Source organism: Hypomesus nipponensis, chromosome 28, assembly GCF_054491055.1.
Source record: "Hypomesus nipponensis isolate SF chromosome 28, ASM5449105v1, whole genome shotgun sequence".
NCBI lineage: Eukaryota > Metazoa > Chordata > Actinopteri > Osmeriformes > Osmeridae > Hypomesus > Hypomesus nipponensis.
The window spans coordinates 9,500,745-9,522,393 of NC_140388.1; the positions used below are offsets into that span (position 1 = coordinate 9,500,745).

At 47.6% G+C, this 21,649-nt stretch overlaps 2 protein-coding genes and 1 long non-coding RNA gene across 4 annotated transcripts; 2 read left to right on the plus strand and 1 right to left on the minus strand.

Moving 5' to 3' along the window:
• Positions 1 to 2,300: 2,300 nt before the first annotated feature.
• On the plus strand, positions 2,301 to 4,821 carry nfu1 (NFU1 iron-sulfur cluster scaffold homolog (S. cerevisiae)). Of its 2 annotated transcripts, none has more exons than XR_014750978.1 (8): positions 2,301 to 2,515; positions 2,825 to 2,931; positions 3,027 to 3,162; positions 3,296 to 3,362; positions 3,457 to 3,574; positions 3,658 to 3,721; positions 4,040 to 4,252; positions 4,351 to 4,821. XR_014750978.1 is itself a non-coding variant. In XM_084694348.1 (8 exons), the coding sequence occupies exons 1-8, from the start codon at positions 2,457 to 2,459 to the stop codon at positions 4,390 to 4,392; spliced, it is 768 nt and encodes a 255-aa protein (XP_084550474.1). In that variant the 5' UTR covers positions 2,315 to 2,456; the 3' UTR covers positions 4,393 to 4,821. The 2 variants fall into 2 exon arrangements, 1 of the variants encoding a protein (XP_084550474.1); XM_084694348.1 differs by having other exon boundaries at positions 2,315 to 2,515; positions 4,078 to 4,252.
• Positions 4,822 to 5,620: 799 nt separating this feature from the next.
• Positions 5,621 to 18,120, plus strand: gfpt1 (glutamine--fructose-6-phosphate transaminase 1). The gene is made up of 19 exons (XM_084694345.1): positions 5,621 to 5,733; positions 7,928 to 8,035; positions 8,137 to 8,244; positions 8,370 to 8,495; positions 8,674 to 8,732; positions 8,815 to 8,949; positions 9,240 to 9,301; positions 9,432 to 9,511; positions 9,660 to 9,768; positions 9,884 to 10,047; positions 10,848 to 10,943; positions 11,465 to 11,562; positions 11,670 to 11,790; positions 12,056 to 12,213; positions 14,969 to 15,083; positions 15,447 to 15,574; positions 15,813 to 15,980; positions 16,373 to 16,534; positions 16,921 to 18,120. Exons 1-19 carry the CDS (start codon positions 5,727 to 5,729, stop codon positions 16,963 to 16,965), a joined length of 2,049 nt encoding a protein of 682 aa, XP_084550471.1. The 5' UTR covers positions 5,621 to 5,726; the 3' UTR covers positions 16,966 to 18,120.
• Positions 18,121 to 18,371: 251 nt separating this feature from the next.
• On the minus strand, positions 18,372 to 19,835 carry LOC146219922 (uncharacterized). Its single transcript, XR_014750979.1, has 2 exons — positions 19,142 to 19,835; positions 18,372 to 19,068 (listed from the first exon to the last, which is right to left on the minus strand). It is a non-coding gene; the product is annotated as an uncharacterized LOC146219922 (long non-coding RNA).
• Positions 19,836 to 21,649: the final 1,814 nt, after the last annotated feature.

Here is a 21,649-nt window from a genome sequence, read left to right on the forward strand (position 1 = left end):
CTGGAGGAGCGGGGGGGGGGGGTGTTGGAGCCGCCAACACGGAGCACCATGGTAGAGTTGGCACGCTGCATGCTGGACCCAGCGCCTAGGCAGGGCTGCATGGAACTCGCTCATTCCATCCTCGACTGACTCGACCGTGACTTGATCGGAAGCACCGGGGTCGGAGCTCTTTCCCGCTGCGGTTAGAATAAGGAGGTTTAGATCAATCTCAGTTATCTCCGTGCTGGACCCTGTCATACTTTAATGTGATAATCATGCACAGACATTATTGGGGGGGAGGGGTAGAGATGGTGTTTTTTTTTTGTTTTCTTGTCGTTTTTTGATTTTTTTTTTCTCGCCTACCTCAGAGTTTTCCTAGGAGAGCGTATTCTTACTGATGAAGAGAGCTACACTACGGGGCCTCCTCCAGGTGGGTATGTCCTTCCTTCCTCCATCCCTCCACCATTCCTTCCTGTTCTCCACCGGCAACGGCTCCACTTCCTGTACCTACCCGAGCTATGGTGCGTCCTGTTACTGTGACAACCATTCCTCTACTCTGTTAGTTAGCTCCCTTCACCAGGAGCACCAGTCAAGCCTGCTGTACAGGGACATCTGTAAGGAGACCTTTTTTTATGGGTCTGAATGATTTTTCCAAGGTTTCATTTCATCTTTATAGGTAGAATAATGGCATTTAACTCTAGGCAGTGCTGTCATATTTTGGTAATTTATGTAGGGTAATAATCAGATGCTGGATTATGTTGCACATGTAATGAATTGTGAGGAGATATTTTAGCTGTGTTGATTTGTATTAATTCGTCATTAATCATGTCCTATGTTTTATGTGGTCCTTAGATTTTCTTTCTGTAACCAACATTGCTGAAATCACAAAACTACGTTGTTTGGGGTATATCCATGTACAATCTCACTCCATGTATTATGTCAGTCTTGCACATCTATGACATGTACGTTATGCAATTCTAACCTCCAGAGGTGTACCAAGTGATGGCTTTTCAGCAAATATGCCTGTATTAACGTCACTCCGTTTGGGTGTGTGTGAGTCTGTGGGTCATCGTAACATCACAGTAACGGAGAAAAACCAAGAATCTACAGTATCTTATTCAGAGGCCTTGAACTCTTCAGCCCCTGTCCAAACGGGGGCGCTCCGCACGTCCGCCACGGGCCTTCGTCATATCTCCCGCGGCCCGCTCAGGATCACTCCTCCTCCAGCTGCCCATACACGATCACTACGAGCGCCGCGTCCTTCATCAGCACTGGATCCTTCCCGCTGTCCTTTCATTGTAGATGGGACGTCTTTTTCGGAATGTACTTGAGCTCTTAAAGGGGGGGGGGGGGGTTGCTTGGCTCTAAGCGTTCACTATAAGCAGTCACCCATCTCCACGTCTTATCGTACACCGTGGCAGTTTGGCACGGCCTGAATCGAAACTCAGTATAGTGTGGAAGAGAGGTGCGTGTGCTTTCCAAATGGCTGTTGTAGAATAGAATCTGAAGCACTTGTTATTCCCTACTTTAATGATGAGGTGATGGGAACCATCGTAGAGACCCATAGCTGTTTCCTGTGAAGCACGATGACAATTGTTGATTTTACAGGAATCAATTTTGAGTTTTGTTTTACTTTCCTTAATTTGATTGTATGTCAAGTCTTATCTTCACTGTTTGGCAGTTTTGCTGTGCAAATGAAGACTGCATCCGCAATGATTATGTTCTACAAAATACATTTGTAGTGGTGACACATTTTGTGAACACTTTCTTTCTTCGCTGTAGTTTGTTGGAGGGTGAGGCATCTTATTCAATAGTAAGCCCCACCTGCTAAAAACGATGGCACCCATATCAAAGTACTTGAGTCATCCAAAGCTTGCCTTTGATGAAAACCATGTGTTGTATGTCATATATATATTATTAAATGAATGTAAGCCAGACTTTGTTTGTCGTAATTGCCCTCCACCTGCTCATCTTGTTTCACACACACACACACATGCATATGGCCACACACAACTCGGTTAACGTTATCTGGCTTAGGACCAAGGTTTATTTCCAGACCTTTAGGATTCTACAGGAATTTCATTTGGGTGTTGGTTTCTGGGCCAGTGCCCCCTTTGTTGTCTAGCCCCACCCTGTGGTCAAAGGCCAGTACTGCGAGTGTTCATGCCTGACTCTGGGGACCTGACATCTAGATATCTAAGCACGCCACTGGGATTTATCTCAACAGGCTAGCCTAGGCTACGAAAGGACTGAGGTTCTCTTCTCCTGTCTCCCTAGCAACCTTAGTTCCCATCACCCTTCTCCTGATCTAGGGGGCAAGGCGTCTCACCAGCTTGGCTCCGTGTAATACACGAACACAAGCTATGAATTTAACATTGCATCCTTCATCCTGGCCTGTTGGGGGCAGTAATGCGCTCTCGCCGTCTAGTGGTCTTTATGGAAAATACTGTACGCCCGGTAGCTAAACAATCACAAACATGGCGACTTACAGACAGGTCGGGAGGTTGTTATGGATATCCGCAAGACTTTCAAGTCCGTAAGTTATGTTGTCGACCCGAAGTCATCTATTTACTCAGCTGTGGAAGTGCATGAATACATATGTTTGTGGCATATGTCATGCCTCGTTGATGTATTGACAGCTTTTTTGACAGCTAGCAAGTTAGCTTAAGCTAGCCTTAACCTCTTTCATAAGCATTGGATCTGACGCAGATATTTTGCCAGACTAGCTCACGTCTTAAGATATGTGTTGCATTGCCGTTGCTGTATTTTTGCTACTTAGACTTGTTCTATTCAGTCTGTTATATGCATGATCAAAGCCAATAACATGTTTCGAACCTTCCTTCAGGCTTGCTACACGTGGGTATCAGAGCGTTGGATCGCAATGGACTTCACAGCATAGAGGGCTGAATAGGAGATATTTACAGCCACAGCCTCCTTTTTCTGCTGTACCTGGTATGTCCCATAAGTAGAGTGTGTCTTTACTGTGGAAATAATAAGTGTCTTGACAAGTTCCAAGTGAATAATTTTCTCGACAATACTCTTCCCAGCGAGGACCATGTTCATTCAGACTCAAGACACGCCTAACCCAAACAGCTTGAAGTTTCTGCCCGGCTGCAAGGTTCTTGAATCAGGAACAATGGATTTTGCTGGCCCCAGAGATGCTTACTGTTCACCCCTAGCTAGGTATACATGTTCTTAAATGCCACTTAACATAATCCAGTGACAAAACAAAGCAAAATCCCATTTTAAATTTAAGAGAAGTGAGTTCTTATGTATCTTGGAAAACAGGCTGAGATTGTCTCTTTCGTTTGTAAAGGCAGTTATTCAGAATCGATGGGGTCAAAGGTGTGTTTTTGGGTCCTGACTTCATCACCATAACCAAGGTAACACACACTAAAATGATCAAATGTTCAGCTGTAACCCGTAGCAGTGTGATATAAATCCTTCCGTTCTATATCGACATGTCTCCATTTTTAGGCTGGTGTAGACCTGGAGTGGAAGGTAATCAAACCAGATGTCTTTGCGGCCGTTATGGACTTCTTCGCCTCAGGTCTTCCTGTTATCAATGAGGAGGGTACCCCTCGTGCAGATACAGGCAAGACAACAAGGAAATCCATTCCAGGCCAAATAATCTTTACAAAAAGATTTGCTCATTGTTTTGTTTTCCCTGCTTTGCAGAACCTTCAGACGATGACGACGAAGTTGTAGCTATGATCAAAGAACTCCTGGACACCAGGATCAGGTGACAGTTTAAACATGCTAATCACACCCAATATGTACCTTTCAAATGACTCAAGATTTCCCAAACAGTTCTTATCAGAAAAACGTCATTCAGATGACTGAGCAGTTAGGGAATCGGGCTATTAATCAGAAGGTTGCTGGATCAATTCCCCGCCGTGCCAAATGACGTTGTGTCCTTGGGCAAGGCACTTCACCCTACTTGCCTTGGAGAGGAAATGTCCCTGTACTTACTGTGAGTCGCTCTGGATAAGAGTGTCTGCTAAATGTAAAAGTATGGGTTAATTAAGTAGGGTGTGATGCATCCCCATGTATTTTGAAGGAACTATCCCTTTAAAGTCACGTGTGACTTCACCTCAGGCCCACAGTACAGGAGGATGGGGGAGACGTCCTGTATAGAGGCTTCGACGATGGCATTGTGAAGCTCCAGCTGCAAGGCTCCTGCACCAGCTGCCCCAGCTCCATGGTCACCTTGAAGAGTGGCATCCAGAACATGCTGCAGTTCTACGTCCCAGAAGTAGAAGGCGTAGAGCAGGTGTGCATCTCCGCTAATAACGTCAGTTGATGCCAAGCCTTGTGTCTTTGTGAACGTTTTGTCAGTCCCCCCTAAACTTTGTTGGCGATGTGCTTCAGGTGAAAGATGAAGAGGAAGGAGCCGTGCAGGGTCAAGTGTAGGAGGAACCCGTCTTCCTGAAATACCCCCGTCAGGGTATGAAATACCCCCTGAAATACCCCTGTCGGAGCCCCTTGGGACTCCTTCTTACAACGTGAACATCATAGAGGCTTCACCACTAGCAGGGGAGCTGGCATGATTGCCGTTTCTGGTCATTGGCCTATAGTGAAGTTGGCAGCAGACTGCCAGTTATGGGCTGGACTGCCCCAATCCAGCTGGGTGTTTTTCCTGTCCTCACAGTTTATATGGGATGCCCTCCAAAGGAATGGATTTTTACCCGCAGTCTAATTCGTGGTTATTATCTCAGACTGTCACATTGTGTACCTACTGTAATTCATTACCTACCATATAACTATTATATCTCAGACACATCCATCCATATGTAACAGAAATGCACTGTATAATGTAAATATAGTTTATTGAAATAAGAATTGCTTTCTGTCTTATCCCTTCTAGTTGTTTTGTGTTCTGTCCCTAGCAGACAGTGGTTTCATGGATTAGTTGTCATGGGGGATTTATGAAATGAGAACCTGATATATTGAAATTCCACAGTGAAGTGTATCTCAAAAACAGAAGTTGGGGATGTAAACTTGAAAACATCCAATGTATGAACATAAATTATAACAGAGGGATTTGAATAAGTTTACACAAATAATATGAATAAAACATACATTAAATATTTAGCTAACTATTTGCTGTATAATGTTAGGCAGATCATTATTGCAATAGGATAAGATTAGGATAGGATGGAAAAATAACCATCAACCACCAATAATTACAGTTGGTCATATCTGAACATCCATGGTTGTATCAAACATTACGGCAAGGTGCTTTAGGAATCTGCTCAGGTATTAATAATATAAGTACAGTATGACGAAATACACACGGGGTCAATTATGTTGTTGTCCCCCCACCCACCAATCGTTGTAATTCAGGAAGTGAAGGGAAAGGCCGGAGATTTTTCCGGAGATTTTTTATGAAAATATATGGTAATCTTTTCTACAACGCTGTATAGTTATCTTAATGTTATTGATTCTTAAACTTAAATGAAAACGTTTCCTACGTTTCGCCTGATGACACATTAGTCGAGCATTACTGTTGTTCACGCCCACCACGGATATGTGGATCCTGCCACGTCAGGGATAAGCGCGTTGGCAGGTGTGAAAGATGAATGACAGACCTTGCACCAATTGGAGGAGTGCTTTCAGTTGAGTCCTTGGCCCTTGCTCAATACAATTTGAAGGGGGCGGATCCGTCATGACAGTCAAAATCAGCAAAGCATAGAACTGTAGCGAGTTGTACAGTAGTTGCGAGGTTGCTTTACTGAGCCGTAGACATGTGTGGTAAGTAGGCTACAATATTGTAGAGTTCCCTCGTTATTTACACGCTAGATATGTAACTGGAATGTAGCGAGGTTGCGATATTAATATGTACGATATAGGATGTGTGTCAATGCTTTAGTTTATTGTTATCTAGCTAAGACTCAGATTTTGACGTGCCAGCCAAACCAAAGTTACAGCTAACACTAACAGTTAGCCGGAAGCAATAGTACCAAATGAATGGATGCTCATGTCTAACGTGGTGTTATTTTAGCGCCTAACCGTTAGCTATATCTATTTTATGAATGTGTCTATTAGGAGGCTGCATTATTCATAATTAGCTAGCTACTGTACCGCTCCAACTAGCTCTATCCAGTTGCTAAATCATGCTCAGCATCTATCTTGCTAGTTAGACTAGCTCAGCACTCTCCTCAATTAATGGTTAATTGACATTATGTACAGGTCTTCGTCTTCTCAGGCATACAGCCGTTTGCAACGCAGGGTCCATAGGAAGCATGTCCTAATAGCTGCTTGCTAGTCTTCGTAGTCTTCGTAGTTGGCATCTCGTTAGCACCGCTAGCTCGCCACTGATCAGTGTCTGAACTAGGATGGATCGTCAAGGTAGATGGATGACACTAATATCATACACTGCTCAACGTTTGTGTCGAAACAGATTGTACTTTCAATTGCATGCAATGATTAATTACTGAAGCGAAATCTCACACCCGTATATGGTCATCGGGTGAGGATTGCAAGGGTCAGTGTGAACCTTTTTAGAGAACGGGGCATAGATAACCCACCTGATAATGAGGAACACTGGGTTCTCTCAATGTCACTGTGTTATCCGAGGTAGGACACAGCCGAAGTTGGGAATACTGAAAATAGATGTCCTTACCTAGTGATATCTTAATGTTTGTAATATCATGTAGAATGTGTGTAAACTCAGTGACTCTAAAACAAAGTTGGGTCTTGTCTACACCCACCTGGCTATGGCCAGTGACCCTACCTTCCTCCTTCCGACGGTGCGCAGCTGGTTTCAATAGGGCCTCTGTAGCACTGCTGCCCATGCGGAGTGGCATACAACAGTCCCTCTTTATTTTTCACTGACCCTCTGTGTACTCAGTCTGTACAATATTTCCATTGAGTGTTGTGTTAACTGCTTGGAAAGCTGAAGATGATGCGCTGTCCATATTTGGAACTACGTAGACTGGGTCAGTGTTCACAGCCAAAACATGATTTTGTTATGTCTTGTTATCGTGGTGATTAACATGTAATGGGCCACATTGTATCCACTCGTTATAGCCCTAAACCTTTGTGGAAGGGCGGGTGAAGTTTTACTGCGTCATTATCCAAGGAAGATTATCTTCCCTATCTTCTAGTTTACTGAAGCCTAGATAAGAAGACAGATTAGATGAGTGCTTTTTGATGGAAGTTATCCACCTGCCTGCGGGCAGAAGTATTTTTGATATATTTGGTATAAACATTGTAAAGCTTCTTTCCACTCACAGTATCTCAATACCCCTCAAAGGGTATTGTTGTGTGGGTGTGACTCGCTATGGGACATACTGCTCCCAGACTTCCCTTTCCATACAGTGACCAAGAAAAACCCAACCTTTCTACCTAATTTATTTACATAGCTATTCAGGGTGTCTGCTTGTGTCAAACTGGTTTAACTTGCAGTCCTATTGTCAGGTGGGTGAGAGGTGGGGAATTGGGCAAGTAATCTGAAGGTTTGATTCCCGGCTGAGCCAGTTTGATTCCTGGCTGAGCCAAATGATGTTGTGTCCTTGGGCAAGGCACTTCACCGTACTTGCCTCGGGGGAATGTCCCTGTACTTACTGTAAGTCACTCTGGATAACAGTGTCTGCTAAATGACTAAATGTAAATGTATTGTCTTTGTCTTGCATCCCATACTGGCTGGCCCTGAGATGAGGTTTTATGTTGAAATGGAAAAAAATGTTGTTTTGGTTTACCCAGCTCTGTTCTTCAGCCGAAGACTTGAGCTAAAAAGAGAGGGAGGAAAAATAGATGTATTCACAATTTTAAAGAGTGGGTGTCGGGTCAGGATTAATCACATTGCTTTAGGTCTATCATATGACCGAGTCAATAGGCAATACACTTCGATTCACTTCATTCAAAGCATGTCAGATTATTTCTCCCAGTCACATGTAGCCTTCTCCTTTAGACCCCATCATCTAGTGCTCTCTGTCCCCCTCAGGAATCTTTGCCTATCTGAACTACCACGTGCCCAGGACCCGGGGGGAGATCCTGGAAATCCTCCTGAAGGGTTTGCGACGCCTGGAGTACCGCGGCTACGACTCCGCAGGTGAGAGGGCCCAGACTTGCCTTGGGTCAACAGAAACCTGCCGGTCTGGGTGTGGGCTGTTTCAGCCCCTCCAGGCCTTGACCTTTTCTCTTTTCTCAAAGGTGTGGGGTTTGACAGTGGGAATGGTAAGGACTGGGAGACGAATGCCAGATCCATTCAGATGATCAAGCAGAGTGGTAAGGTGAAGGCTCTGGACGACGAGATCCACAGTAAGAAATGAGTCCCTTTGGCCATCTTAAAAACTGAAAAACGTTCAATTTCATTTCGAATGAGTTTTGAATTCAAATGTTTTTGCCTTGTCATTTAGTTGTGGTTGTCTGCATGTGTTTTACAGAACAGCAGGACCTCGACATGGATGTGGAGTTTGACATCCATTTTGGCATTTCCCACACTCGCTGGGCTACCCACGGGGCTCCCAGCCCTGTGAACAGCCACCCTCAGAGGTCTGACAAGAGCAACGGTCAGTCCCGGAGACGGTCCGTCCGCGTGGACCAGCAACACTCCACCACAATGACATGAGCTAGCTATAATTCAGACGCTAACAGATGCTTGTTGACACTTTTAGAAGATGCCAGAATCTTTCCTCTGGCTCTCCCTGTGATTACAGCGCATTCCATAACGGATTCTTTCATCTACAGAGTTTATCGTCATTCACAACGGGATCATTACCAACTATAACGACCTGAGAAAATTCCTGGTGAGGAAAAAATAAATCAAATTTTGACGGCTTTACGATCTCCACGTAACCAATGCTGGACCCGCGTTTTTGTTATTCAAAGGAGAGCAAAGGTTACGAGTTTGAGTCAGAGACCGACACAGAGACCATCGCCAAGCTGGTGAAGTACATGTACGACAACCGGGAGAGTAACGACATCAGCTTTGCCACTCTGGTGGAGAGGGTGACTCAACAGCTGGTAAGATGGCTGAGCGGTAAGGGAATCGGTCTAGTAGTCTGAAGGTTGCTGGTTCGATTCCCGGCCAAGTGTCATTGTGTCCTTGGGCAAGGCACTTCACCCTACTTGCCTCGGGGGAATGTCCCTTGCTGTAAATCGCTCTGGATAAGAGCGTCTGCTAAATGACTGTCAATCTAAGTAATGTCAATCTAAGATGGCGTCCAGCTAAACAGTCATAACGACAATAACCATCATAGGTGAAACGTCCGAGGGGCTCGTGTAAAGCTCCCGTCTGCTCTCTCGCCTTCTAGGAGGGGGCTTTTGTCCTGGTCTTCAAGAGCGTCCATTACCCCGGGGAGGCGGTCGGCACCAGGTATGCTTTCATGGCCTTTGTTTGTTTGATCAATTCATCTTACCAGGCCACTGGCTGCTAATGTAATGTCGGTATAGCACCAAATGGCCAGCCATGTTTCATGAGAATCCGTGCTTGCTTGTCCATCTAGGAGGGGAGGTCCTCTGCTGATTGCTGTCAAAAGTGACCACAAGCTCTCCACCGACCACATCCCTATCCTCTACCGCTCCTGTAAGTCTGGTTCTTGTCTCTCTCTCTGTCTCTGTCTCTCTCTCTGTCTCTCTCTGTCTCTCTCTCTCTCTGTCTCTGTGTGTAGTCTTCATGAGAGGACGAGCAGGGTTAAGCTCCATGGTGTCTCTCCCTCTCTCTCTCCTCTCAGCTGGTAAGGACAAGAAGAGCGGCGGCAGCCTGCCCAGGGTGGACCAGGACACCTGTCTCTTCCCCGTGGACATGAAGGCCGTGGAGTACTACTTTGCCTCAGACGCCAGGTCTGCGTCCGCGCTCACCGCTTCAAAGCCCTCCAATAAATGCATAAATATACCGCCGCTCGCAACTTTGGACCTTTTTGTCGCCTTTGATGTTCCTTTCCTGTTGCCACGGCAGCGCTGTGATCGAGCACACGAACCGCGTGATCTTCCTGGAGGACGACGACGTGGCTGCGGTGACGGACGGACGCCTGTCCATCCACCGTATCAAGCGCACGGTGGGGGACCACCCGGCCCGCGCCATCCAGACCCTGCAGATGGAGCTGCAGCAGATCATGAAGGGTGAGGGGGTGGGGGGGAGGGAATAGGGGGGGGGAGAAGAGGAGGGAGGAGAGGGGGTGTGGGGGGGGGGAGAAGAGGAGGGAGGAGAGGGGGTGTGGGGGGGGGGGGAAGAAGAGGAGGGAGGAGAGGGGGTGTGGGGGGGGGGGGTCGGGTGAAGAGGGAGAAGAAAAGAGGAGGAGACAGAGGAGAAAGGAGACCGAGGAGGGAGGGAGGGAGAAGAGGAGGAGAAAGGAGACGGAGGAGGGAGGGAGAAGAGGAGGAGCAAGTGTTGGTGGAGGACCAGGTGTCTGTGCTGCACCTCCTCCGTCCTCCAGCAGAGGGCGTCGAGGGAGCGATTGGGGCCGTCCAGGAGACATTCCATTGCTGGCCCGTCATTCCAGCCTCTCTCTCCCCAGCCTTTCCTTCCAAAAGCTCAGCTGAAACTACCTCATTCACATGACCCACATTACTGTCAGAGGCGGGCTGCAAAACGGTCGTATATATCTGTGACGAGCCGTCACGCAACTCAGAGAACATCATCCATCTGCAGGCTGGTGTTTTGTTTTCACCAAGTCCCGGGTGATTCATGATGACACGGGGCTGCATGAAAGACCAAGCTACTGAAGGTCATTCTGCATCCAGACTCACACCTCCCCACCCTCCAACCGAATAGGCTTACATGGGATCCCAGTTAAGATAACAACATGCATTAACGAATGCCCGCATCGACGAACACTCCATAAAAGCTGCATTAACGTTCTCCCTACTTCTAGGCGCTGCTTGTGAATGAGTGCTGAGGGACTGTGTCTTTGCCTCCCCAGGGAACTACAGCTCCTTCATGCAGAAGGAGATCTTTGAGCAGCCAGAGTCCGTGTTCAACACCATGAGGGGAAGGATCAACTTTGACGACAACACAGGTCAGGGGAGGGGCCCTGTGGTCAGGGGCGGGGCCATGAGGCCAGGGGCGGGGCCTTGATGTCAGGGGAGGGTCCCTGAGGCCAGGGGAGGGTCCCTGAGGCCAGGGGAGGGGCCCTGAGGCCAGGGGAGGGGCCCTGAGGCCAGGGGAGGGGCCCTGTTTCCACTTTAGGGCGGAGAGGATGATTTGACGCCTCGTTGCCACAACAAAACCGCCCCTTGTTTCTTGGTGCCCTCACCATGAAAATATGCATTTTTTTGGTATTTGTGGGGTGTTGCAAGTCTTTTCCACCACATTGATATGGCTTTCTTGAATGTCCTTCAGGATTCAGAACCTTTTTAATTTGTTTAGCAGACTGTTTAACCCTCAGCGACGTTCAAGGGACTTGAACCTGCCATCCCTTGCTCTATGGTCAAATATTGTACCACTGAGAGCGATCCCTATTCTTCCTCGGGAAGGGAATAGAACTGAATGCTCTCTGTGGGGGGTTGTTGTGAGAGAGTTATGCGTTTGCCTTCCCAGTGACGCTGGGTGGGCTGAAGGACCACATCAAAGAGATCCAGCGGTGTCGCAGGCTCATCCTCATCGCCTGTGGGACCAGCTACCACGCTGGCGTGGCGGTGAGTCCCCCCGCACCACCTCTGCACCGCACCACCCCCCATCCCCCATCCCCACCCCACACCACCCCCACCCCGGTGCTGATCCCTGCGTGGTCTCCTCCCTCCAGACTCGCCAGGTTCTGGAGGAGCTGACGGAGCTTCCTGTCATGGTGGAGCTGGCCAGCGACTTCCTGGACCGCAACACTCCCGTGTTCAGGGACGACGTCTGCTTCTTCATCAGCCAATCAGGTGAGAGCTGCTGCTGTCAGCCGGGTGTTCATGAAGCTGAAGATGTGGCTGAAACCCTAAATGACTTTAAGGTCTCTGCCCAAATCTTGTATTTCCCATTTGATTTTGTTACACGTAAAAAAATTAACTAATATTATAAAAAGAAATGCCCCCACTGGAAATACGGTCATGGATCTTAACGTATCTGAATTCCGGGAGACGTTTGGTCATTTAGTGCAGTATAGAGCTAGATGACTGAGCCCTATCCCCCTGTGCTGTGTCCCAGGTGAGACCGCAGACAGCCTGATGGCCCTGCACTACTGTAAGGAGAGAGGAGCCCTGACTGTGGGCATCACCAACACGGTGGGCAGCTCCATCTCCAGGGAGACCGACTGTGGGGTCCACATCAACGCTGGGCCGGAGATAGGCGTGGCCAGCACCAAGGTGAGGGAGGGGGGACCTGCTACTGTCCCAAAACAACCCTGCACCTGAGTCAGAGTCCTGATGGGAATGCATGTCTATTTGTGTACTGGCCTGTTTGAAAGGCAGCCATATTGGTGAGTGTTATTAAAGCAACTCTGATTATACTTCATGAAGCAACTCTGATTATACTTCATGAAGCAACTCTGATTATACTTCATGAAGCAACTCTGATTATACTTCATGAAGCAACTCTGATTATACTTCATGATCTATGAGGGTTCATTTGGGACCAGCGTCATCCAGGAGTTGTCAGTGTGATTCATCACATCTTTAGCTCCCTGTATTCCCTGTATACAGCGGCCTCTCCCAGCAGCCCATCCTTCATACCCGCTCTCCTAGACCAGATCAGCTGCTGATACGTGATACTGCTTTACCTCACACCCTGAGGAGAAACCCAGGCAGGTCGCAGGGTCTGGGAAACCTCTCGTTTTTATTGAGATGAAGATTCGCGGAGAGAGATGTGTCACCAGTAGATCCCGCTGCTCCTCTTCTGGGAGACTCGGCTGGTCGTGTTGCATCGTGGGGGATGGAGTTTGACGAACTGGTCTAAGTGTCAAGCTGCTGAAACAGGCTTGTGGGTTGCAGGGTACTATTTCCCATGGCAGTGGTCTGTTCAACGGCATAGCAGCCCTGTGTGTCATCATTATTATTATAGGGGAAGTAGGGTCGTGCCCATTTCCTGTTCTGGTGGTGGGAGTTTTCTAGTTAATGGGTTTTTCTAGTTAATGTGGAATCTAAATCATGTCAGCACCAGTGCTGTATGTGATTACGTGATCAGGAACTGGTGTTAAGGAATCCTTCATATTTCATCCTGGGAGTGTCGGTTTAAAGCCTGATATTCTCATCTCCACTCTTGTTAAAGCAGAGATACACAAGCTTCCCTCTCCCCCCCGCCCCCACTGTACACAAAGAAGCGCTGGGATTGCCAGGTTGGGAGGGAGAGAGGTGGAGCCTATTCCAAGGCCCTAGCTCACGCCTCTGAGCTGCCACCCTTTACGGCCTGGCAAAGGTCCCTGGCAGAGGTCCCTGGTAGAGGGCCTCTGGAGATGTCTTGTTTGCCTCGCAGCTCCACCAATGAGCCCTCCAGACCCAGCACTGCAGAGCCAAGGAAAGAGAGTCCTTTAATCTGTTGTCCTTCTGGGGCAGTGGTCTTCAACCTTGCTCCTCGGGGCCCACTGTTCCGTACGTGTCAAACGTTTCCCTGCTCCGGCACACCAGATTTCAAATGAATGGTCGTTATCAGGCTTCTACAGAGCTGGATATGAGGAGCAGATTGGGGACATCTTTGTCCTTTGAGGTGTCGAGTGACTTGGCTGTTCCATAGCGACAGAGTGGGACTTTGGATACACCCTGGAGGTCTCTTTGTTGAGTGACACTTCAGGGTGACGCACTGAGCGGGGCGCAGGGGCTAGAACACAGGAAGTGGACCTCGGCTTTGGCGCCTGTCGAACGTGCCGCCATGACAACTCATCGCTGATGGCGTGGACGCGTTTGGGTAGAGACTGCCTGTGGTCAGCATACAGTGAGTGTGAGAGAGAGAGGTGGGGGAGAGAGAGAGAGGTGAGGGAGAGAGAGGCAGGGGTAGAGAGGGGGGAGAGAGAGAGAGGTGAGGGAGAGAGAGGCAGGGGTAGAGAGGGGGGGAGAGAGAGAGAGGTGAGGGAGAGAGAGGCAGGGGTAGAGAGGGGGGGGGAGAGAGAGAGGTGAGGGAGAGAGAGGCAGGGGTAGAGAGGTGAGGGAGAGAGAGGTGAGGGAGAGAGAGGGAGGGGTAGAGAGGTGGGGGAGAGAGAGAGGTGGGGGAGAGAGAGAGAGAGGTGAGGGAGAGAGAGGTGAGGGAGAGAGAGGGAGGGGTAGAGAGGGGGGAGAGAGAGAGAGGTGAGGGAGAGAGAGAGAGAGGTGAGGGAGAGAGAGGTGAGGGAGAGAGAGGGAGGGGTAGAGAGGGGGGGAGAGAGAGAGAGGTGAGGGAGAGAGAGGCAGGGGTAGAGAGGGGGGAGAGAGAGTCAGTGTGACTGTTTTACGATCGTGCCCGTGGTTTGGGGTGTCGGCGCCGCCCTCTCCAGTGGGTGCCGTCAAACGACTTGGCACCTCCATGAAGAGCCGTGACGCCCACGCCTTCCCAGAGAGAAGCCAGGCGACGGTGTCTGGCAGAGGGGGCGGCGTGTGGAGGGGGTGGGACACAGGAGAAGCATGCCACGGGGAAGGAACCATGTGAGGCTGCGTTCATCTGGGCGTCGCGTCGCCAGGGTGCTTGCCCGTGTGCCAGCTCCTGGGGTGGTGGAAGTGGAAGGAGTTACCGTTAGCCGTACGTTTAATCCTCATCGCTAGGTGGAGTCTGTTTCTATCACCGCGCAGTCCAACAGTGGAGGCACGCGCGAGGCTCTTTAGCTCAGTCCTGCAGCCCGCTCCCATCTGGTCCGTATTAACAACTGGCTGCAGAGAGCCAGGCCAGGGCTGTGGGGCCCAGGCAAGGCCAGTGATCAGGCCAGCCCAGGCGTCTAGGGGCTAGCCCAGGCCTGTGAGGGACCAGCCCAGGCCTGTGAGGGCCAAGCTGTCGTCATATCTGGCTGCCTTAGCTGGATGTTAGACTGTGCTTCATTTTGCTTGGTCAGGCAGCCTCCTCATGTCTCACCTTCAGCAGGAGAACAAGAGCTGGGTGACACCTGGGGACATCTTGGATTACTTAAGCACTAACTGTGTGTGTGTCTCTCTCTCTCTGCAGGCCTACACCAGCCAGTTTGTGGCCCTCATCATGTTTGCGCTGCTGATGTGTGATGACAGGATCTCCATGCAGCCCAGAAGGAGAGAGATCATCCAGGGACTGAGGGTGCTGCCAGGTAGGATGGACACACACACACACACACACACAGTTCATGCCATGCAATACACGTGCACACACACACACCCAGACATGGAAAGAAATCTGGAGTGATGGAGAGGAGGGAGAGGGCAGTATCGAAGGATGGAGGGAGAAGTTAAGAAGAGGCTCCTTGCCCAGAGAGCCGTGGTGTGCGTCACGACTGTAGCAGCGGTGTTTCTGTTTACAGATCATGTTAAACAGATCCTGTGTTTTCGGCGGAGATTACAGCCGTTCATGTCCTCTCAAGGATTGAGTTATTCTCAAAAGGACTGTTGTGAAGATTTGCCAAACGTTGTTGTTGTAATTATTGGCTGAAATAAATGGTGTGTGTGTGTGTCAGACTTGATCAAGGAGGTGCTGAGTTTGGATGATGAGATCCAGAATCTGGCTACGGAGCTGTACCAGCAGAAGAGTGTGCTGATCATGGGCCGGGGCTACCACTACGCCACCTGCCTGGAGGGAGCTCTGGTCAGTAACGCGTCTCTCTCGCAGTGTCTCTCTTTTCATCTGTCTGTCTCTCTCTGTCTCTTATCTGGGGGTGATTTGGGGTTTTCAAATCTCTGTGTTTCTCTCCGAGTCTCCGTCTCATGCTCTGTTACTGTCTCTTCCTGTCTCCCCCTTTCTCTCACTCAACCTCTCCTTTCTCTCCACCCCCCCCCCCCTCTCTCTCGTCATGTCATGGTTGACATCTTGCGTGCGCGAGCAGAAGATCAAGGAGATCACCTACATGCACTCTGAGGGCATCCTGGCAGGGGAGCTGAAGCATGGCCCACTGGCCCTGGTGGACAAGCTGATGCCTGTCATCATGATCATCATGAGGGACCACACCTACGTCAAGTGTCAGAACGCCCTGCAGCAAGTCATCGCTCGCCAGGTGAGGGAAACGCACACACACACTATATATATATATATATATATATATATATATTTCTGTACATGTAAATATGATATGAAATGATGATGAACATAACTCAATATAATGGAGTTCACATACTGTGTATTCGATTTTAGTGAATAATGAAATGAAAAGCCTACATGACTGTAGGTAGTTTGACCTGCTCCAGATGTGAGCTTTAAGCTCCTAGTGGAGAAGCATGTGTGGGAGCAGGTGTTCCTCAGGGAGGTGGAGATCTCTCACCTCCAAGGTTCACGAGGAGGGCCTTCTTCTCTCCAGACCTAGAGGGAGGCCGTGGGGGGGGAAGCAGGGGGAGGGGACGAGGCTGTGCCTGGCGACCCCTAACGGACTAACATTTGGTTTGGGAACAGGGCCGGCCCATCGTAATCTGTGACAAGGACGACTACGAGACTGTGAAGAACTCGAGCCGCACCATCAAGGTGCCCCACTGTGTGGACTGTCTCCAGGGCGTCCTCAGCGTCATCCCTCTGCAGCTGCTGTCCTTCCACCTGGCCGTGCTGCGCGGCTTTGATGTCAGTCATGCCTCCTCTTCCTCTCCTATACCTCACATCCTGTCCTCTCCCTCTCCTAGACACACCTCACTTCCTGTCCTCTCCCTCTCCTAGACACACCTCACATCCTGTCCTCTCCCTCTCCTAGACACACCTCACATCCTGTCCTCTCCCTCTCCTAGACACACCTCACATCCTGTCCTCTCCCTCTCCTAGACACACCTCACTGATGGGTACAGTTCAGTGGGGTCGAGCCGTTTAACTGGACTGACTGTACTGAATGAATAAATCCCGTTGTGTACAGGCCTTCTGCGTCTGCACCAGGCTTTAGTTACACCTCCTCTGGACCACATCTGTGGGCTTGATGTTTGATGTTCTGAATCCATTCTCTTTTGTTCCTTATCCAGGTGGACTGCCCCAGAAACCTGGCCAAGTCTGTGACTGTGGAGTGAACTGACGGCCCCTCAACCCAGGGAAACAAACACACACACACACACACAGTGCTGGAGCAGCTGCTCACACACAGTTTATCAATGTTTCCTATTTTGTAAGCGTCTAGCATCTTGACTCTTTATAATGCATTATTCCTCTGGATCAAATACTGTATCACACGTGTCTCTGAAGCCTGAAGGAATCATCATGTCATTGTATACTTTTTGTTGCTGTTTGGCGAGGTTCGAGGTGAACAGTAATCAATGTCCTATCCACGTGGAGAAGTCTGATACCGGGGAACAGCCATGATTGAAGCACAATCATTACTGCTTTACTTGGCCTACACGTTCATGAGTGCACGACTAAGCAAGGTCGGAAACGTGTTTGCATTTGATTCACTGTGCTCTTTGGCTGTTTGTCTCTGAAAGCTTAAGTTACTGAGTGGTGTTGGTGGGTTATAAGAACTGTGATGTGTAGTGTGTTGGGATCATCTTTTTGGCAGCTTGTTATTTGGAGTCATTGTCCTTTTGCTCTCATATGTCAACTTTGAAATCATTCCTGCCCTTTTTTGTAACTAAAAACTAGAAGTTCTTCCGATTGCTGTGCCATGTAGGTTTATCAAGCAGTGTAAGGCATGGGGTATATATCGAAAGTGTTTTTTTTTGTGTGTGTGTAACCTATCAGGTCTATACACTGTCACTAGATTAGTTCTTAATAGACTTTTGCAGTGATAAGTTACTCTTTATGGCCTCAGGCTCTTTCCTACCTACACCTTGTCACCACAATGATTTGTGCTAAATTGGGACCATTATTTATGTTTTTGTAGTTTTTCCATTTTCTGGTTTGTAATTGTAAGCCTTTGACCCAAATGTGAATGTGACTGATAAGTTCAAACAAAAACCTAACACCCACAAAATCAGGAAAACCAAAATGTCGCTGGACATTTCTTCTGTCAAAGGTCTACCTGGTTGTGGGGGGGATACTGTTGAATGGAGGCTGTGCTTAGACATGGCCACCTCACCTGGATACAAAAAAACTAAGTCCATTTATTTATATAGCTGCTATTTGAAATGTAAGTCAAGCTCATAATGTTAGTAAACGTTTGTCACATCCAGCTGTTGTGTGTATGCAAAGTGCTCAACTGTTTCAAAAAATATATAGTAATTGGACACTTATTTTATTTAGTGTTTTACTATTCATTAGAAATGCATCTTGGAACTGGATTCATGCCTTGTGTGTTTAGGCTAAATGACTCTTCATTCTGCACCTGATGACTCGTGTAGTATCTTCTGATCCAGTGTAACCAGCAATGGCCGGGTTTCCCAGATTTGTTAACGCTAAGAGCTTCTTAACAAATCTGGGAAACCCGGCCAATGTCTACTGCGGACTTCCAGTTGATCTTCACCTCACAGAAAACATACTAGAATTGGGTTAGTAATGGTTTTAATGGAGGGAATAGATTACCAAACTGGAAGTTATACACAAGGAATCTGCAATATGACCTTTACCTTGCAGCGTCTTTTTACCACAGGGTTACTGAGGATTTATATTTAAAGACAAAATAAAGCTGATGCAATAAATCAAACTATCCCCATCTCTTAAGCTTTTGAGCAAAGATACTGTCACAATGATTTTATTATATACATTCCAACATGGCATATTAAAACCCACAATAACATTCAAAAGTTTAAAAACGGTTAAAACGGATCACCAGAAACATGCATTTGTACAGGGTCCAATAAATTAGGATTAGATCAATGGGTTTACCCAGCCATGCAGACCCAAAATGGCATAAAGTGTTAGTTTAACATAGCCACACAGAGCCAAGTGAACAAACAGTGCTGCAACAACACATTTGCTTAGAGCCAAAAAGGCTGAGCAGGCAGACAGGGAGCACTTGGGTAGCGCTAAAAGAGCATACAGCACACCCAAGGTGCCCCCGAACCCATTCGTAGTAGTCCGACTCTTCCGTGGGTTCCGCTTGTCGTTCACATACCGAAATGAACCGAAAGACTGACAGTTGACTTGCGATTTGTTTGAGCACAACCTTGCATCTCCACCACAGCCCTCTGCGGTCATGGACAATAGCATCCACCTGATGTTTGAATTCAGCCTCAAAACAGCTGAAAGAAAAAAGGTTAAAGACTTGGTAAAATAAATTGCAGCCTCCAAAAAAGTTTCATTATGTTGGCTCACTGCTCCAATGGCCTCGATTGCAGGGGCTGTGTAGTTCTGAACCGCAGCAACACTCTTCAGCACAGAAGCAAGCCGTCTTAATCCTCCAGCAAGTGGGAACATTGTTCATCCATTCGCTTTAAAAAAATATGTTAAAAGTGTATTTTCCGGAACGGTGTTTAAAGAAGCCGTACTTTATAACGCCATGGCAGTAGTCAACGGAGAACATCAGTGTTGATTGTCCAAACACTTCATTTGGCTCTTGTTAGTAGTTTGCGGCAGCCACGTCGAATTTAGTGGCAAAAGGGGCAATTATGATTGATTGCGTAACTATGGACAGCTGGATCTCTTATCCTATCAACAAAAACACGTTGCAGTAGTTAACGAAGTCCAACAAAACAACAAACAAAAAATATGACCTACTTTACATATGTAGTCTACTTTACAAAAGTGCTGATGACGTTGGCATCACTCACACATTTTTCTAGAATTGTTCCTATGGACGTAAGCCTACTTTCTGTGAGCAAGATTTGAATCGATTACATTTGACAAATTGAGGAACTGCCTACAGACGGGGGAATTTCAAACTGATGTGGATAACTTTAGGTTATCTTTGGGCCAGGGAAACGGTGTGTTGGCCAAATATTTCACTGAGCTCCAAGAGTCCAAGTCCGTGAATGACGTTGAATGATGAAAACCACAATAGGCCTACCTTCCTCGGTGAAAGGGTCTAGTTTAAACGGACACACCGAAGGCCCTGATAACAACTCCAGAAGTTCCAGAGATATGACAGAGGACCAGCATACTGCGCACTCAACTGTACAGTGTGACTAGACAGTGTAAGTATCGCAGATGCAATGCTGTAATCACTTGGAGAGGCTAAAAGAAATAAAACGCAGGGCCAAGACATTTCTTGCATTGTGTGTTTGGCAACAGCAAGTGGGGGTCAGTGAAGACATAGACACATCTTCTTTGTAGCTTATTGAAAATCATGGAAAGTATTCTGCATGTGCTCTCCACATAAATGTGGGACTATAAGGTATTATATAAAGAGTTGTTTAGGTCTGATGACAATAAGGGATCATGGCTTTTTTCAATTCGACAGGTCCCCTTTTCACACTGTTCCCAAAAACACAATTATGTCATGTATAATGAACACTGGCAGGCCTTTTCCCCCGCCTGTCCTTATTTCCTGTGGATCAGATGATGGCTATTTTCCGAGATAGCTCACTCCATTTGTGCATGTGACATAATTCAACATATGAACATCTGGATGCTGTTATCCCAGCGCTGTTTTCATTGCATGTATAAGGGGTGAGACAGCCTGACAGCACTGCTAGCGACATAGTCACTCTGCAGCAAGCTCACCCCAGCAGTATATGATTAATGCCACTGTGAACTCACTCAACCCTGTGGCACTCCAGTTTTCAAAGGGTTGAAACAATTTCAATGGAAAGAACTGTAACTCTGTCGCCGCATTTACATACTCGGTGAAATTAAATGTGTTACTCTCTAGACAAAGTTGAATGCAACTTGGTCATACGACCCTTATCTCACACACAGGTCTCTGATGAGGTGAAAGTGCAGGTCACGTATAAAATGACTTAGAACACAGAATCTGTGCAACACTTAAACGCAGTATTAACATACGATACATGTATTTATTTGCGAAGAATAACTCGCTCACTCCAACAATCAAACCCTAATGCAAACAAAACATAGTTAGGCACAAAAACATAACACATTTTAAATGTATAAACATTTCAACATCACACCGGTATTAAATGTATAAACATTTTTACGCAATTAACTAAGATGGCTATCAAACAAAGTGAAACACCGTCACATGCATGAAAATATTGCTAAAACCCCTGGAGTTCAATGAGATATCACTTGAACAAATAAACGTCCAAATCTTGTAAACGGTAACAGAAACATTAGCTTGGTTTAAACAACACAGCCTGTGATTTGCATCAACCTGATTCATAAGGATGGAAAAGCTATAAACTGATGAGTAAAAAGTAGACCTACTTGTCCCTAGAGTAACCCATCCAGCCTATTCTAGGTCCTGAACAGAGCGACAGTCCAAACAAGGAGAGCAACTTGTGTTTGCTCTGGAAATTCATTTCCTGTAATCTCAACACTTTCTCACGTGATCCCAACTGAGCCCTTCCTCAAGAGAGTCGGTTCGTTTGGCAAACAGAAGCAACAGTCCGAAGCCTCCCCTCGCCTTGTCACCCCCGTCCAGTAGAGGGCGCAAGGCCGTTTGTGTTCAGCGTCTCAGGGGACAGCTCCAGCAGTTGCAGTCTATAACTTCAAGCTCGACCTATCGTTGTGCTGTTGGTCTAGATGTGTACGCGAGCCCCTGTAGACAAATATCTATGAGAAACGAGTCGGTATAACGTTCATCCACGTACGGGTAAAGCACAGGTGTCTCAGCCACTCTCATATCCAGCCGGGGCAGGCTGAGGGAAGGCAGCGTGTCTCTGGGACATCAACTTTTAGAGTCATATGCATTCCCGGCCCCCC

Bases quoted from the DNA above. Each gene is read 5' to 3' on its own strand.
- gfpt1 (XM_084694345.1), top strand. The intron at 15,981-16,372 runs GTGAGGGAAACG...GTTTGGGAACAG, and splicing joins AGCAAGTCATCGCTCGCCAG to GGCCGGCCCATCGTAATCTG. The intron at 16,535-16,920 runs GTCAGTCATGCC...TTCCTTATCCAG, and splicing joins CCGTGCTGCGCGGCTTTGAT to GTGGACTGCCCCAGAAACCT.
- nfu1 (XM_084694348.1), top strand. From the start codon at position 2,457: ATGGCGACTTACAGACAGGTCGGGAGGTTGTTATGGATATCCGCAAGA. The intron at 3,575-3,657 runs GCAAGACAACAA...CCTGCTTTGCAG, and splicing joins TACCCCTCGTGCAGATACAG to AACCTTCAGACGATGACGAC. The intron at 3,722-4,077 runs GTGACAGTTTAA...ACTTCACCTCAG, and splicing joins CTCCTGGACACCAGGATCAG to GCCCACAGTACAGGAGGATG.